This window comes from Fundulus heteroclitus, chromosome 4 (genome assembly GCF_011125445.2).
Source record: "Fundulus heteroclitus isolate FHET01 chromosome 4, MU-UCD_Fhet_4.1, whole genome shotgun sequence".
In the NCBI taxonomy this organism is placed as follows: domain Eukaryota; kingdom Metazoa; phylum Chordata; class Actinopteri; order Cyprinodontiformes; family Fundulidae; genus Fundulus; species Fundulus heteroclitus.
The window spans coordinates 25,315,526-25,331,361 of NC_046364.1; the positions used below are offsets into that span (position 1 = coordinate 25,315,526).

Sequence of the window (15,836 nt, forward strand, 5' to 3'; positions counted from 1 at the left end):
CCATCCTAATTACGCTCAGAAGCCGTTCTATCAGTACCCAGTAAAGCATCCAGATAGAGTTTCTAGAGCTGAAAATTACAAAGAAATTACAGTCTTTACGCTGTTAAGAATTCACATCAGGGCTTTTACCCAGCGCCATCTTGTACCTTATTAATTTAGGCAGCAGACTGCCCGACAGATCTCCAGACCCTGTTTTGGTGCACTACTAGCACCATGCTTCACTTTATCAGATGTCTTTGTATGGATTTACTAGCTGGTAAAGATGTACACTTTAGTTGCTTGTCTTCAGTCCTCATGGAAAGGAAGGAGCAACACCCCCTGCAACTGGCATGAGGAACATTATGTTCTGGTCCAAACCCTGACTGATGACGGCTGATTCTTGCTGTAATATGTCTTCCTTCCTTCATTTCATGCCACTGGTGCCAAAACATATTTTTTTATGATCTTTCAGCAACTTTCCCATCGTGTTTGCCTTAAAACATGCTACTCAGCCATGCAGATCATCACCAAATTTTCTCTGGCTCTTTTGACTCCACTTTTCATTCATGGAAGTGCTTGGCACTTTTTTTTTGTAATGAAGCTTGAGAAGCTGCTCCACATATTGATTGTATCAGGATGCTTTACTATTGACATACCAAATAACTCATAGTTTTCACTTTTTCCTCTCCAGACAAACGATTTTCCTGACGTTATTTAGCGTGCACAGATCGTTTAGCTCTGCCCACACATTTTCTATAGGATTGATTTCCGTGCTTGACAACAACTTTTATTTTATTGACCTAAAAGGCGGTATGCCTGGGGTCAGTGTTAGGGTTAGCCAGATATGTTTCTTCAAAGATGTTCAACTCTGTATGTCTGCAATGTTAAAACACTCCAGAAAAAAAAAAAAAAAAACATTTGAGAGATTTCAAGTTTCTCTTCTGTGGAAATGCTGACTACAGAATGTAGTGGCACATCTTCCTACACACAAAGTGGAAACTGCTCCAGGGACCACTGGTCACACCATCTACCACAGTCTCATACTTGCCACCCAGGGAGCAAAGCCAGAGTCAAATTAGACCACTCTGTTCTGCTTTAATTGGGGTTAAATCAGGTGGCCGTGAGCATGTCTGCTTAAAAAGCACTGCCCTGGTGGATTGTGAACATAATTATTACCTCATAATAGAGCCTTGGAAAGAGCCTCAGTCCAATGCCAAACAGCCTTGGAGGTGTCCAACATTTTAGCCCACTTCTTTTTTTTTTTTTTTAAACGAAGTGGGGAATCGTTAACACATGTATTAGGGGAGGTATGTGTGTGAGAAATGCATTAAAAAGAAAAGACGTGAACATTGGTAGTTAAGTGACGCTAGTGTTTTTGACCAAGGTCTTCCTTTCAGAAACCTGATTTATCTTTATTATGCTGAGGAGAAGTGGTGAAGATAATGGTTGCCACCCACGTCCCCTTCAGATCTTTCCTCCTTTGTCTAAGTTTCCCTGCCCTTCTCATCTCAGCTCTCTGTTTACGCGGTAGCCGCGGCAGACAAAGATGGAGGGGAGGAAATTATGCTCAGTGGGACACTTGGAGGATCAGTTTGAAATTGAAATGAGGACGACCCACCCACCACCGTGTCTTTCTTAAAACAGCCTTCGGACATATTCTGTCTGTATCCTACTCCCCCCCCAACCCCCAACCCCCTTCCTCCTGGATGTGTTGCCCTCCCTGCTGAGTAAGAAGAAGGCGTTAGAATTAAAATAAAAGTAGAAAATGTGCATCTGTGTTTATTACAGGTTTGTACGATTTGTTGTAATAATTGTGTAAATTACTTTTTTTTAATCCAATACACTTTCTGCTTGCACCATTCTTTTCTTTCTAAAAAAAAAATCAGACTACATTAAGACTGGACTGTGCACGTATATTGCATGTATTTAAAGTACTAAAAGCAGCTTCTCCTTGCCAATGTGAGCATAGTCTTTGAATTATCCTATTGATCTAATCTCTTCTCAGACCAAGTGGAGTCTTTCTGTTCTTTTGATCCCTGCTACCTTTAAAATCTGAAGCTTAGTCCCCCGTCACCTCAGCGTTTTTAGCATAATTACCTTCAGGTTAAGATCGTTCTGAAGGAAAATGACAGAATTTTATTTGATCTTTCTTCTTAGAAAAACTGAATATTATGACCATGTGAAATCACCATTAAGTTATCATAAAGATATCTAATATTTGATAAAAAATAAATAAATAAAGCAGCTATTGTCCTGTGGCTATCAGCCCAATTTGGCTTAGATATTGGGACAACAGGTGCAGGAGAGATTGGAGCGCTTGCATTCTCAGGTCAAAACATAGTTAAATCAGCAACTTCTCTTTTCTAGGCTAGTGAAATTTAGGGAACACTAAGCAAAATTAAGATGAAAGAAACCAATGAACTATGTATACACAGTAAAAACAGATCACAAGTAAACAATACCTAAACTGTTTCATCCAAGTTATCTTTATCTATTTTCTCTGCCAGACCTCATCCTTTAAAGCTGCAGTAGGTAATGTTTGTAGTTAAATATATATTTTTTACGTATTCGTCAAGACTGTCACCGACAGTGAAATATGAGACAGATATTTTTTGAAAAGAATCAAGCTTCTACCCAAATACCCCCGAACAGAAACAACCAATCAGAGCTAGGAGGAATGTCTGACTCTGATTGGTTCTTAGCAGTGTCAATCACTCTTGTGTACGGACCATTGATAAATATTACTGAGGAGGACATCACATAACTACGCCGTGACGCAAACCGGCCAGCTTTCCTGCAAAAAAATCACAAGCAGCTTGTTTCTGTGGTGTCTGATTTCACAGGAAGCAGACAGTACTTAGTTTTGCTCCCAGGCTGAAGAAATGTTTGTCCGTTTTGGCAAGTAACCGGATAGTGCAGCAGCCCCCCAGTGTGGTGGTCCATGGGAAAAGAGATCGAGTTTGGTTGGGCCAAAGGCTTTGTAGGTCTAAGGAGGCACCTCCTCCCCAGGGCAGTCCAAAAAAGGCCCTACAGTCTGAGACAAAGGGCTGTGGTGGTGTGTCATGAATCCTATTTTAATATTTCCTATGGCTGTCAGGCCCGACAGACAGACAGACAGACAGACAGACAGACAGACAGACAGGCAGACAGACAGACAGACAATATGTAAATTACCTGGAGTTCTAGTTGTTACCCATAGAAGGTCTGATATGGCGAACGCGTGATGATGACTGTGTTGAATCAGTTGAATGTGAAATGAGTTTGAAAGCAGAGTTTAGCTTAATGGCGAAAGCAATCTAATTTGGTGTTCTTTGTTCCACTAACATTAAAAACAGCGTGTCTTGTTTTTGTGTCATTTTAATCATAATTGTCAAAGTTCTTGTTCTTTTAGAAGGATTTGTGGGAGAAAAGCAATTTCAACGTGAGTCAGTGGGTTTAAAGTGCTTCACTTGTTGATGCTACTTTGACAACTGAGGCATGGATGATTTTTATTTCCATACCTCTGATAGGTATTGTGAATTAATTACCACTAGGAGCAACCAGAATGCATGGCTCCACTGCATGATGACGCTGTCAGCATCACTGCAGGTCAGGAAGCAGCCCAGATGAGTTGTAGAAGGGCGAGGCGGCTTCTTGGGTCAAAGGATTGTACGACTAGCCAGCAGCAGAATTACAACAGCAAGAAGGTCAAGATATGTCATTTAATTTGAAGCATTCGCTCAGTCAACAACAGCATGGCTGTGCTGAGCTCATCACCATTATTGTTTTGAAAAAACAATGGTAAGGGGAGACTCCCAACACAGACTATATGCTTAGCGCTGACTTGGCTGCTGCACCACACGTCTTGTCGTCCCGCACTGCCAGCCGCATTTGTGAAAACTCACATCTGTGTGAGAATTTAGCATCTATACTTGTGCTTTAGGACTGGGCAGAGGGAGCTCAGAGGAAGCTCATCTCTGCCTGTTAATAACGGAAATGTTTCGTTAAAGAGGCTCCTAACTGAGGCAGCCCAGGTCTGCATTGGTCTTCATGTTGTTCTGGATTCGTTTGTGACCTCTTGATTGAGTTACTGATGAGCTCTTCCAGTAATTTTGGTTGACCGGTCCCTCCTGGGTGGTGAAATTGAACGCAACTTTCCAACAATGTGGTTAATTACAAGTAATTGATGATTTGATGAGGGGCATCTACTTTATTTACTGAGGACCAGGATGGTAATATTTAAATACGTTACTAATAGTCCGTGGGCCAGAATCTGTAGGATGTCTCCTTAAGAAGTTTTATATGAACTGTCAGGGGGCAACTTTCTTGCACTTGGATAAGTTGCTACACATCGCAGTGATCTCAAAACAACAATGTTCCTTCATTTTCACTGAAAAAAATCTAAACTGATGCGCTCTGGTCCAAGAGGTCACATGATTAGATTTTTGCTGCTCAGCCAATCAGATCGCTGTATTGTCAGCTGAGCGCGTTCAACCACTTCATCATGGCTGCGCCCATAAAGGGTTGTAAACATTTGTTCCCAGATGAAGAAAGCCCTATAATAGCATTTTCTGGCACCAGTTGGCAAAGATCTTTCTGGCAAGGAAAAAGAAATTGCCCAGTCCATCCATCCATCATCCATCCATCCATCCATCCGTCCATCCATCCATCCATTAATTTTTTAACACGCTTATCCCCGCTGGGTTCACGAAGGGCGCTTGTGCCTATCTCGTCTGGAAACAGATGCATACAAACACCTTAAAGACACAGCCTTGATGAACTGGTTAAACTCGCACAGCTGACAATACAGCGATCTGATTGGCTGAGCAGCAAAACTCAAATCACGTGACCTCTTGGACCGGAGCGCAACAGTTTAGATAATATAACTTATTAATGTGCAAGTTAAAACGTGGGAACATTGGTGTTTTGAGATCACTGCTATGTTTAGCAACTTATCCCGGTGGAAGAAAGTTTCCCCCCTGACAGTTCATACGAAAAGTCACCCTACAGATTCTGGCCCACGGACTATAAGGTAGAAGCATTTGTTTTATGATGTGAAACATTTAGGGGTGATAGGGAGCAAAAACAAAAGGAATCTGGGGAAAATACATTTCCCCATGCTGCATTACCTCTCTGGGCAACTCTTTGTCGGTATCTGAGATAACCGAAATCATGTTCAGATTTGTAGGTTTGGTCAGCAGTGCTTTAGACCTAACTGTTCTCACACAACAAGGTTTCTGCTACACAGAATAATCAGTGTGATGATTGCTAATGTAATCATTTACTGAATGAGGCATAGAACCATTAAATTGTTTTCTTTGTGTTGTTGATCTATTAAAGCAAGAGGATTCATTTCTTGGAACATCTTTAATAACATCTAAATAATTCATGTTTCTTGTGAGGCTCAGTATTTATTTACAAAATCTGCTTTACAAACTCTGCATGTACACCTACCCCACCACCCATCCTCCTTGTATGTTTTCTTTTCCTTTTTCAGATCTTCCAGGGCCTTCTTTGCATTTTCTACAACCTTGGGGACGGAGACTACAATCTAACGCTGCCAAGCTATCGCCTTGACAACGGCGAGTGGCATGAGGTCTTTTTGGATAGACATGACAACGAGATGACGTTACGGCTGGATGGTGGTGGAGGGAAGCGGGAGGTGACAGGATCACAGGGCAGAAGCCGAGAAATCATCATTAACTCCACTGCTGTGATGCTGGGAAACTCCTTCCCCTCCGAAATCAACAAGAGCTTTCAAGGTGGGTGAGACCCGTGTGCAACCTGATTAGTGTCTCCCTGTGCATAGTGTGCATACTGTCTTGACACTTCAAGGTTTTTGGATCAAAGTCCATGGAAGATTATGTGAGTATTAATTTTAATAAACTATACATGAAGACCTTGTTTTTGGTTTCCATTGCAATTATTTTTGAGAGTTGTCAAGTCTGACTGTACCTTGACTAAGATTGTTCTTTTCCATCAGACAATATTGTTATTACGCCTTTCTGAACATTCTAATAAAAAATCCTTAATCACGACTTTCCAAGTTCAGAGTCTGCAGACATGGTTACAAAGGCTTTGCAAAGTATTCGAACACCTCGATCTTTACCACATCTGTCTCGAGCACTCTGGTGTGCGGTTTCCATTCGTCATTGATATAATGTACAGTCAGACTAATGTACGGGTCCATCGTTCGACTGAACCAGAGATCAGATGTGGCTGCAACGTAATTAACAGCCACTGCCGCTTCAACATTTGAAATTTCCTCAATTTTATCAACCTCCCCGTCTCTTTCGCTTCTGGTTTCAGAGTTGATGGGATGGTGTCATGTGACTACAGACTGCAGCATCTTAAAGGGACATGACCATAGCGTACTTTTACCAATAGAAGCAACTTTTCCTTTCCTTTTTTAAATTCAGAAAATTCCAACATGGGAAAAATACCGTTGGTTATTGTCATAAATTTCTGTGTCTGTAAATCTTCGGTCTATCGCCCAGGCATAGTTGAAATAGTCCATATCTGAGTTCAGAAATCAGACGCTCGGGTAAATGCCCAACAAGGGCTTGGCAAAAATAGAGAAATCCGTGGGATGTCAAGATGGGGTCTTAGTCATGAAAAAAAACAATGCTGGATATTTACTCACTGATGCTTTCAATAATCTGGCAGTGTCTGTCTGCTGGAGTCCAGTATACATTGGCAGAGGAACAGGTGAAGGAGATGAGCTTCTGCAGAAGGTGGCTAACAGGTGTATAAGATGATCAGTAATTACTGTTGGCAGGAGGAATGTGGCATCATGCAGACAGATAGGCCAGAACATGACCGACACCATTGTCTGAGATTAAATTTGATCTGATTAGAAAAGGCAAAAACAGCAATCTTTGAGAGAGCAAATTATCAACGCATGTTATAATGCTTGAGAAACCCCATGTCTTTTGTAGTATGTAGTACACTAAAATAGTGCATAACAGAAATGTGTTTCTCTGACATAGCACCCAAGTTTAAAGGTTATTTTGACTGGTAACAAAAACAAAGTTATGTTCCTCAGATGTTTTGTATTTCATCCCCAGCGTTGGATGTGATCCTACAAAGAAGCAGTGAGGTCTTTATTTTTTGTTGAAAAGCCACAGAAATCACTCAGCTTGATGTGGAACAATTGATTGAAAACAAAGCACAAATTTTGATCCATTGTACTTCTGATTCTTGTTATGAATCCATCTCTGCTTGGATTAGAACTCAAAACTTATTTATTTATCAAGCCTTTGTATGGAGTCGACAGCTCAAATATTACTGATTTGAACTACTGTCAATGCTGTCATTTCAAAGCATGAAATAAGTAAACTTTTATCCTAAACACTGTAAATCAACAACTCCAAACGAAACAGGTTGGAAACCTCTTTTTTGGGGCGCAAATAACAGGCATAGCAAAGCATAGCAGGTGAAGGACAGCAATTAAACAAAAACACTATCACACAAATAGAGAAATGCAACCATATCCCAAAGACATTTGGCAGGCCATCTCTCATACATGTGCCAGTTGAGGTTTGAAATAGAATGTAAGCTTTAAATATGGTGTGACATGTTTGATGTGTCACAGAGCAAAAGTAAAGGGGTTGTTTTTGCCATCAAGAGCGTGTGAGCTGGGTTAAGAAGTATTTTTATTTTTTTTTAATCCAGCAGTCACCACCGAAAATAGATCCTTTTATCTATTCATGTGCACTCTCATCAGGACGGGATTGTGACATTTCCAAGTGTTAATGAATGATTGATATGACACTTTAATGGCTAATTAACTCAAATGCACTGGAACATATACCTCTCCAGAGTTTATTGGTCAGTAACAATGCTATGTTTTGTGGCTAGTTGAAGATGATGTAAAAGACTGCCACAAACCTGTGTTATTGTGACATGTGTTGTGCTATTACACACTGTTTAAAGTTATTTAATGATTAATAAATAACTCCCTGCCTGTCTGGTGAATATCAGCCCAAGGGCTAATATTAGGACAATAGTTGAAAGGAATGATTCGAGCACTGGCCTTCTCTTAACAGCAAACTCTGAACACATGTCAAATAAATGTGTGACAACTTCTCTCCAAGTTCAAGAATTTATTAACAGAAATAAAATGAACATCCAAAGAACATCACAATAGAATGCTGTTTATCTGAATTAACACTAGATTTCAATCAACAAATCCTCTATACTAGGCTAGTGAAACTTAACAGAGACTACTAAGCAAAATTAAGATAAAAATAAGCTAAGGAACTATGTACACACAAAAGAAACAAAAAAACAAAATAAAAGTGGTTGATCATCATCATCAGAATAATTGAGTGAATCCTGGCTCACTCCAGATATGAGTAAAAGAACCAAAGTTCATCTTCATCATGGAATGAGGTTAAATGAGCTATTTCAGAACATTTGATATGTGTTACAAATCCTGAGTTAACCAAAACATTATTCGATAAAATAACATTTTGAAGAATGATTTTCTCAGTAAAATCAGTAAACCTTAGCATGCTCGATTTTATTAATGCGATTATACCACCGGGAAGCTAGGGATTGCTGTAGTGATCAGTCACTAAAATCGGTTAATCCTAAGATTATACAATAACACCATTAAATCTGCCTTAATGCTCCATATTAATGTGGTAATAACGCTCATAGCACTATCGAACGATTGTGGAGCGAAACAAAACAAACCTTATGTTTGAAACGAACCATAGTTGCGTATCCAGGAAGCGTAGATGTTACCCCGAAGCTAATAGCATTAGGCTAGCAGACATTTGCTGTTAATTTTAAAAAGCTTCAGCTTTCTTCTGGTCGTAATAGGCGGACCGGAAACACAAACATCATTATCCCATCAATGTATAAAACCCTTGTAAGGATTACGTTTGTTATAACCGTAAAAACACACTCGAATTACATCAGCGTGGTTTCAAAATGCTAACGAGAGCTATGTTGGATAGCTCCACATGTTTAAAAAAACTGTGAAAGTGCATTAAGTAAACCCTTCTAAATAAACCATTTAACTTTCCCTGTTTTTTAAGACATAAGAGGAGTCCAGACTTAAGTCTTTTTCTACAAGTTTAAATAAGGAATAAAGTCTTCTTTTCTTGAGTTTCACCATATCAACAGAGGTTTGGTGGCTCTTGTCATCACCTATCAAACACCCACAGTCCAGCTTTGACATCCATTCCCAGATGACTTGAGATATGGCGACACTTCAAATCCTGTGTTGCAAAATGTCTAGAGCAGGAAAGTGAGGGACTTACAGACAAAAAGGACCCAAATGGTCCTCATTGTGACCGAGAAGGTCTAGGTCACATAGTGTGACCTCATTGCCAGGGCTGCACAATATGTTTGGAATATTGTGTTATTGCAATATCAATGTGTGCAATATTCATATTGCAAAGCACAGTTTTGAGTGCAAAAATTGTTGTTTAATATATTAGAAGTTTTATGAACTTGTATCTTACATGCAAATGTGATATTTAGGCAGCTGGGTAGGATCTTATGGGAACAGATGCTTACATCAAACACAAATGACATTGCCCAAAATGCTAACGGTCACAGACTGATGGAAGTATAGATAGGAAAGAGAAGAAAGAAAAAAATGGGCACATATCACAACTGATCTTGTCACTGCAATATTTACAATATTTACCAATATTATCAGCACTGCAAGATTTTCTAATGTCGTGCACCCTGGGTCATAGAGTAGCTTTAGGTGTGAATGTGTGTGGAGAGACCCCTAAAGGCTAAAACACCTCACTAATCAGTTACATTTAAATAAAATATCTAAAAACCAATAAAACACACAGTCAAGAGGCAAGAATATAAGTCCAGTTGCCTTTTCTTTCAGCACTTATGAGTCTGACAAGACATTTCTGGTTTGGAAAAAGATACACTGTTTGATAATTGATAAAGGAAAAGGTCAGAAATAAAAGATGCAGGCACAAAGTGAAAGAGAGACTGAGAGCTCCCTGGAGTTAGACAGTAAGAAATTTAGACAGCTGTGCCTCAGGCAATAAAAGACAATGCATGAGTTTATTAAATGGATTTTAAAAGCATTCCCCTTCAACTCAGGCGAGAGTGATATATTGTGGCAGGGAATGTGGGACTGAAAATGAGAAATTGCTTGCATTTGCATTTCCTTTCCTGAGTGTCTCCCTAAAATGTGATAGCTAATGAAAGAGGTGTTAACGAAATACAATAAGTTGCAAATTATATGATGAGAACAGAAACACTAGAAATATATCACCAGACACTGATTTACACTTAGCAACGTGCCAGAGTGCTTTTACAGAAGAGGCAATTTTTATTGTAAAATCAATTTAAAACTGAAACTAGTTTTACACATTAAATATATATGAGCCTGGAGTGATTTTAATCTTTGTTGTCCTCTTCAGAGCCATTGCCTAATCTTGTCAGTGTAACATGTTTACCAAACAACTGAACACTACGGAATATAGCAAAAGTTAATTAAATTTAATTCTGTTTATTTATATAGCAGCAATTCACAACATGTCGTCTCAAGGCACTTCACAAAGTCAATTCAATCAAATCAAGCAGACAGATTGGTTAAATGGTTTTCTATCTGAAGAAACCTAGCAGAACACATGGACTCATTGACTTTGCAGCAATTCCCCATACCAAGCATGCATGTAGCGACAGTAGAAAGGAAAACTGTGTTTACGATGAAGAAACCTCCAGCAGAACTGGGCTCAGTGTGAACAACCATCTGCCCCGACCGACTGGAGGTTCGAGAAGATGGCATACACACAAAAAGCACAGAAGCACTAATCCAGGATTATTTACTGTGAAGGGAAAGTAAAAAAAACATAATAGGAGGTGTATTCTAGTGGGTTCATCTAGGAGAGCAAGTAAGCTCAGAGTCAGTTTTCAAGTCTATAGGATGAAAAAGAGTACATATCATTAGCCACAGTAAAGGCTCAGCTAATAGTTGTCTAGGAAAGAGACAGGGTTGAACACTGAAATACCAGAATTAGACCTAGACGCACTTTATTGTCATTCCACTGCACAATCACAAAATTGTATTGCAAGGCTCTGAGTAAAAACAGAAGACTAAAGAGAAATATTGGTATATGTATTTTGTATTTTGCTTGGAATATAGCGGCAAATCAAAAAAATGTATTATATACGTACAGAAAAGTTATGTGTAAGACAATATGAACAGTTCAAGCCTATTTAGTAGCATGGTGTATTGAATGGACCGTATGAGGGTGCTAATAGTACAGTTACAGTTAGTGCATTGCAGTTTGCAGTAACCATGTTTAAAGTGACTAGTTTAGGATGTATGGAAGGGGGATTATCGGGAGTTTAGCAGTCTGATGACGTGTGTGAAACCTAGTTCTGCATTTAAAGCTGTTGAACCCCTTGCCAGAGGGCAGCAGGGAGAACAGTCCATGGTGGGGATTGGAGGGGTCTTTTATGGTTGTTCATACAGTGTCTGCAAGCAGAGGCATGGATGGAGGGAGGTGTTGTCCCGATGATTCTCTCCACAGAGGTGTGGATGGACAAGTTCAATTTGTCTGTGATCTGCTTCTCCAGGAATTTCATGGAGCTGAGTTGCTCCACTGCAATGTCGTTGGTGAGGAGGGGTGTGTTACTTAGCTGATTGTTCCTGAAGTCAACAACGGTGGGTGGAGTTTGGAGATGATGGTGGTCCTTCCTCTCGAAGCACTTCATTAGTGCAACAGGGCGGTAATCGTTGAGTGCATCTTTTTGTTTTTCAACTGCCATAGAAATGCCTGGAAGGGTTTGAAGCATTACAGTTTTTCACAATCGCTAAAACACCAAACCCTATTCTTAAAACCAAAATCTCAGTTCCCAAAACAATTTTTTTGGAATCATGCACTCTTTTCGCCAAACCTCAAAAACCTTTCAGGTACTTAGACACAATCTGCAAAACTCATCTGCTCTTATTTGCACCTTCACCACATTTTCAGTCACTAAACACGTTTCACTGTGTGATTCACTTGTGTTGCAAAATTCTAAAAACTTACAGCAAAATATAAACACAACTCCAACATAACTGTCATCTTTAACATACAGCAACTCAAATTTTTATTTGAATTGAATTGAAGACCTACAAAGGACAAAAACATAACTAGAGGCAATGGAGTATGTATAAGAGGTGGTGGACGAGGAGGAAGGAGACGAGGCAGAGGAAAACAGAGAGTAATCATCACTCATGAAATTTGAGCAACTACTGAAAACCATGTCCTTGTTCATGGGCTAACAATGAGAGAAGCAGGACAAAGAAGCCAGCCTAATTTGAGTAGATTCTCTGTGGCCAGCATCATCAGGACATTCAGAGAAGAGAACAGGTAATTGACTGATAGAATACCGTACTGTAGCTATAGTGTAATGTTCATTACAATGCTATTTGTACTGCCTGCTACGGATGATTTTCCCCTTTTGTATGATTGAAAGACGACCAATTGAGGGTGGAAGGACAGTTGTTTTCTCAAACAACAAGAAAGTCTGATTGTTGATTATAGGGCTTCAAAATAATGCTATCAGACTCCAAGAAATCCAGCAGCGAGTAAGTGAAGACTGTCAACTTTGATGGCATCAACAGTGTGTCTCTTTCAACTATTGACCACGTTCTTCAGCACAACAGGCTTTGTATGAAACAAGTGTACAGAGCACCCTTAGAGCGCAACTCTGCAAGAGCAAAAGATCTAAGATATCTTTCCCGGTTGTTTGGCAAGGGAAAATATAACCTGTGATATTGATGACGTCCTCTGGCCTGACCCTGCATAAGTCTAATGAATTCTGGAGTCTAATGAATTCTCTGAGGTGAATGTGTTTTTACTTGCTGCATGTATGAACTGCAGACATTGTTTGGTTGTGGTCACATGAGAACTGGTTTTGAGGTGAAAGTTTGGTTATGATGGAGAAGTCTGTGGTTTGTGAATGTAGTTTTTGGAGTTGTGGTAAAGTTTTGAGAAAATGGAAGGTTTCAAGAAATGTGTAAGACTTTACAGTTTCTCACCTTTCTTTAAAGAATAAAAATGTAAATAGATCATTATAAATACAACAAAAAAACTACAAACAATGTTTATAGTATTGTATATGTAAGAATGTCTTGAATATTTTTTAAGGATAAAATAAACCACCATGATAAATATTTGGATCACAAATCTCTCTCTCTCACACACACACACACACACACGCGCATGCACGCACGCACACACACACACACACACACACACACAGAAACTTTACAAAAAAGTTTTTGCCTCAGCCATGGTGAGAACAGCAATAAGGGAAAACCGTGGACTTTTGACTGCAGTGACATTGTTTTTATAGGTTGGATATTTGCGCTGTGCTGATTCAGTGTTTTCTTTTTTGTTTGGTTGGGGGTTTTTTTGGAAGAGGAGAGGGCAGCTGCCCCCACTGCTTTCAACTGAGAAGAAGGCAGAGAGGAGCAGGCATTGGCAGATGGCTTTCTACCACACACACGCGTTCAATCGGCGGCCGTGAACCTTTTCAACCAAACACCCATTATAGACAAAACTTAATAGGTTTCAGCGTGTGTAAAATGAGATAAAGACTGACTAAAGCCCAGGTTTTCTTTGGCCCTAGTCAGGAGCAGGGCCACAAAAACCCTGGCTGACCCTCAAAAAATGCTCCCAAACAGACAGAGCTGAGTAGAGCTCACTAAACCAAGCCAGTGGACAAAGGCTTTTTTGTAGGCTTTCTCTAGTGTGTGTGAGCCTCTGGTTGCAGTTCACATGCTGATGGAAGTGATGGAATCCAGTGTCGCTGATAAGGAGGATATGTGTAGTTCTAGGGTAAACTGCTGATTGTGCGCTTGTCTACTATCGTTACACTGAATGTTCTGGACTAGACGGTATAGATGCCTTATTTGTCATTAAATGTACAGGGTTCTCAAGAGACAGTTCGGCCACCGCCAAGCACGGCACCACTGTAGGGACTTAAAACCAGGCCAAGACAACATCTATAGAAGGAGAACATGGACTTGTTGGCAGCTAAACAGAACACCAGGCCAGATGTAGCTACTATGAAGAGAAAAAGAAGAGATATAAAGTTAAACCAATAGCAATTACAGTAATTCAGAAATGGAGAGTAGTAGGAGAACGAAGCCGAGTTCCTTCCTGACATCAAATAAACTAAATCGGTAAGATCATTGTTGTATTTTAGTTTGGCCGTTTTTTCATGAAAAAGCCTATTTTGTGTGAAAGGAACCTTGAACTGGTAGTCATGCTTTTACATCCTTCCTTGATTAAAGTAACCCGGTATTTGTGGATCTTGTTAGTCTTCTTTATCTCACTTAATACTCAGATAGAATGCTTCTTAGTACTTGACTCCCGGTCCACACAAGTAAGTGCTTTTTCTTTTTCAATCCGGGCTTCCTTTTGCTGCAGTTCAGTTCATTCCCCAATTTGTTTTTAAGATTCCTTTTTTTATATATATTTTAATATTTGTGCTCCATTTTATGTGCTTCAACTGTTGCACCCATAAGTGCAATCTCACTTCACTTCAAGTTAGCACGTTAGCTGCTTTTACACGTTTCAAAGATGTGATGCAAACTCAGAGGTGACAGGACTATTGAAACACCAAAAGAGTGGGAGGCTTTTTGTAATTGAAGAATAAGCAGACACTTTCGCTTATTATTCTGAGGTCTAATGTAAAAATAATGCTTTACTCTCTTAATTCAAATCAACATTTTGTTTTACTCTGTCTTATTGTATAATCCTTTCATTTTTACTGGTTGTGTGTGTGTGTGTGTGTGTGTGTGTGTGTGTGTGTGTGTGTGTGTGTGTGTGTGTGTGTGTGTGTGTGTGTGTGTGTGTGTGTGTGTGTGGGATGATTTTTGTATTCCCTTGTCTGAATAAAAATGTATAGGATGGTGTGGTATGTGTTTTAAAATCCCTTTGTCCTCCTAACTAAGCATCTAAATGATGTCTTTCTGGGAGTTATGTTCCCTCTTCAATTGGATTATCGAGTTGTTGTTTTTTTATTGCGCCGAAGAATAAAGGTTATTCCAACAAATAGAATCACCTTTATTTAAATGGTAAAATTCAGGACAAAGAGTTGAAATATGGAAGAAAAATTGGTTTAATGACAATATATGTTGATCATTTTTACAGAATCATTGAGTGGTGCATGCATGTGTTTATGATGGAGAAACAAACACTGCAAAACAGCAGAGTGCATAGAATATATAAGCAGTATATGAAAGTGTACCGTGAGTGCTTTGAGTGGTCATTGATTCTAGGAAAGCACTGTGTAGTTGTCTATTTGCTTGTACCTTGCAGAAAGTGTTCTGGGTTCTTGCAAGATAAAAGCTGCTTCCTGTTATGGATACTTTTCTAAAGGTGTATAGTGTGTATATACACTGCTTGAACACATAAGAGTCCAAATTGTTGTAAACCTGAGTATACAAATATCTTGCTATGACCTGAATCTATTACCCAAAACAGTATATTCCTTGAATATATGGTTTTTCAAAGTGTGTTTTTGTACAAATAAAAGTTTTGAAAGTGTTGCTTGAAAAATAAGAAACCAGCCTTTAGTTTAGTGGTGAAATTTTCCGTCCACTATATCAATCACCCACCATGCACAGCCTTATTTTACTATGGTGTATTTGCAGAGCAGAACACAATGGGGCACCCCAATAAGTAGATATAAAAATCAGATCATAGAAAACTCAGTCAGGCTCAATTTTATATTTATTTCTTGCTCCACTGTTGCCACCTGTAGCAAACGCTACTACATCAGTAGTTAGGATGGAAATGCTGGTTTAAGTGGCAACATGGATGGGTGATTCCGGTTAGAGAATCAGGAGACTGGAGGTCATGAACACCAATCTTAATATAACTCTG

General features: G+C 39.5%; 1 protein-coding gene across 1 annotated transcript in view; it reads left to right on the forward strand.

The window, feature by feature from the left end:
- Positions 1-15,836, forward strand: part of si:ch211-186j3.6 (neural-cadherin) — a 488,898-nt gene that overhangs the window by 374,176 nt on the left and 98,886 nt on the right. The window contains exon 33 of the mRNA XM_036135719.1: positions 5,456-5,720. Within this exon, the coding sequence (XP_035991612.1) occupies positions 5,456-5,720 (265 nt within the window). The remainder of the gene's footprint in view (positions 1-5,455; positions 5,721-15,836) is intronic.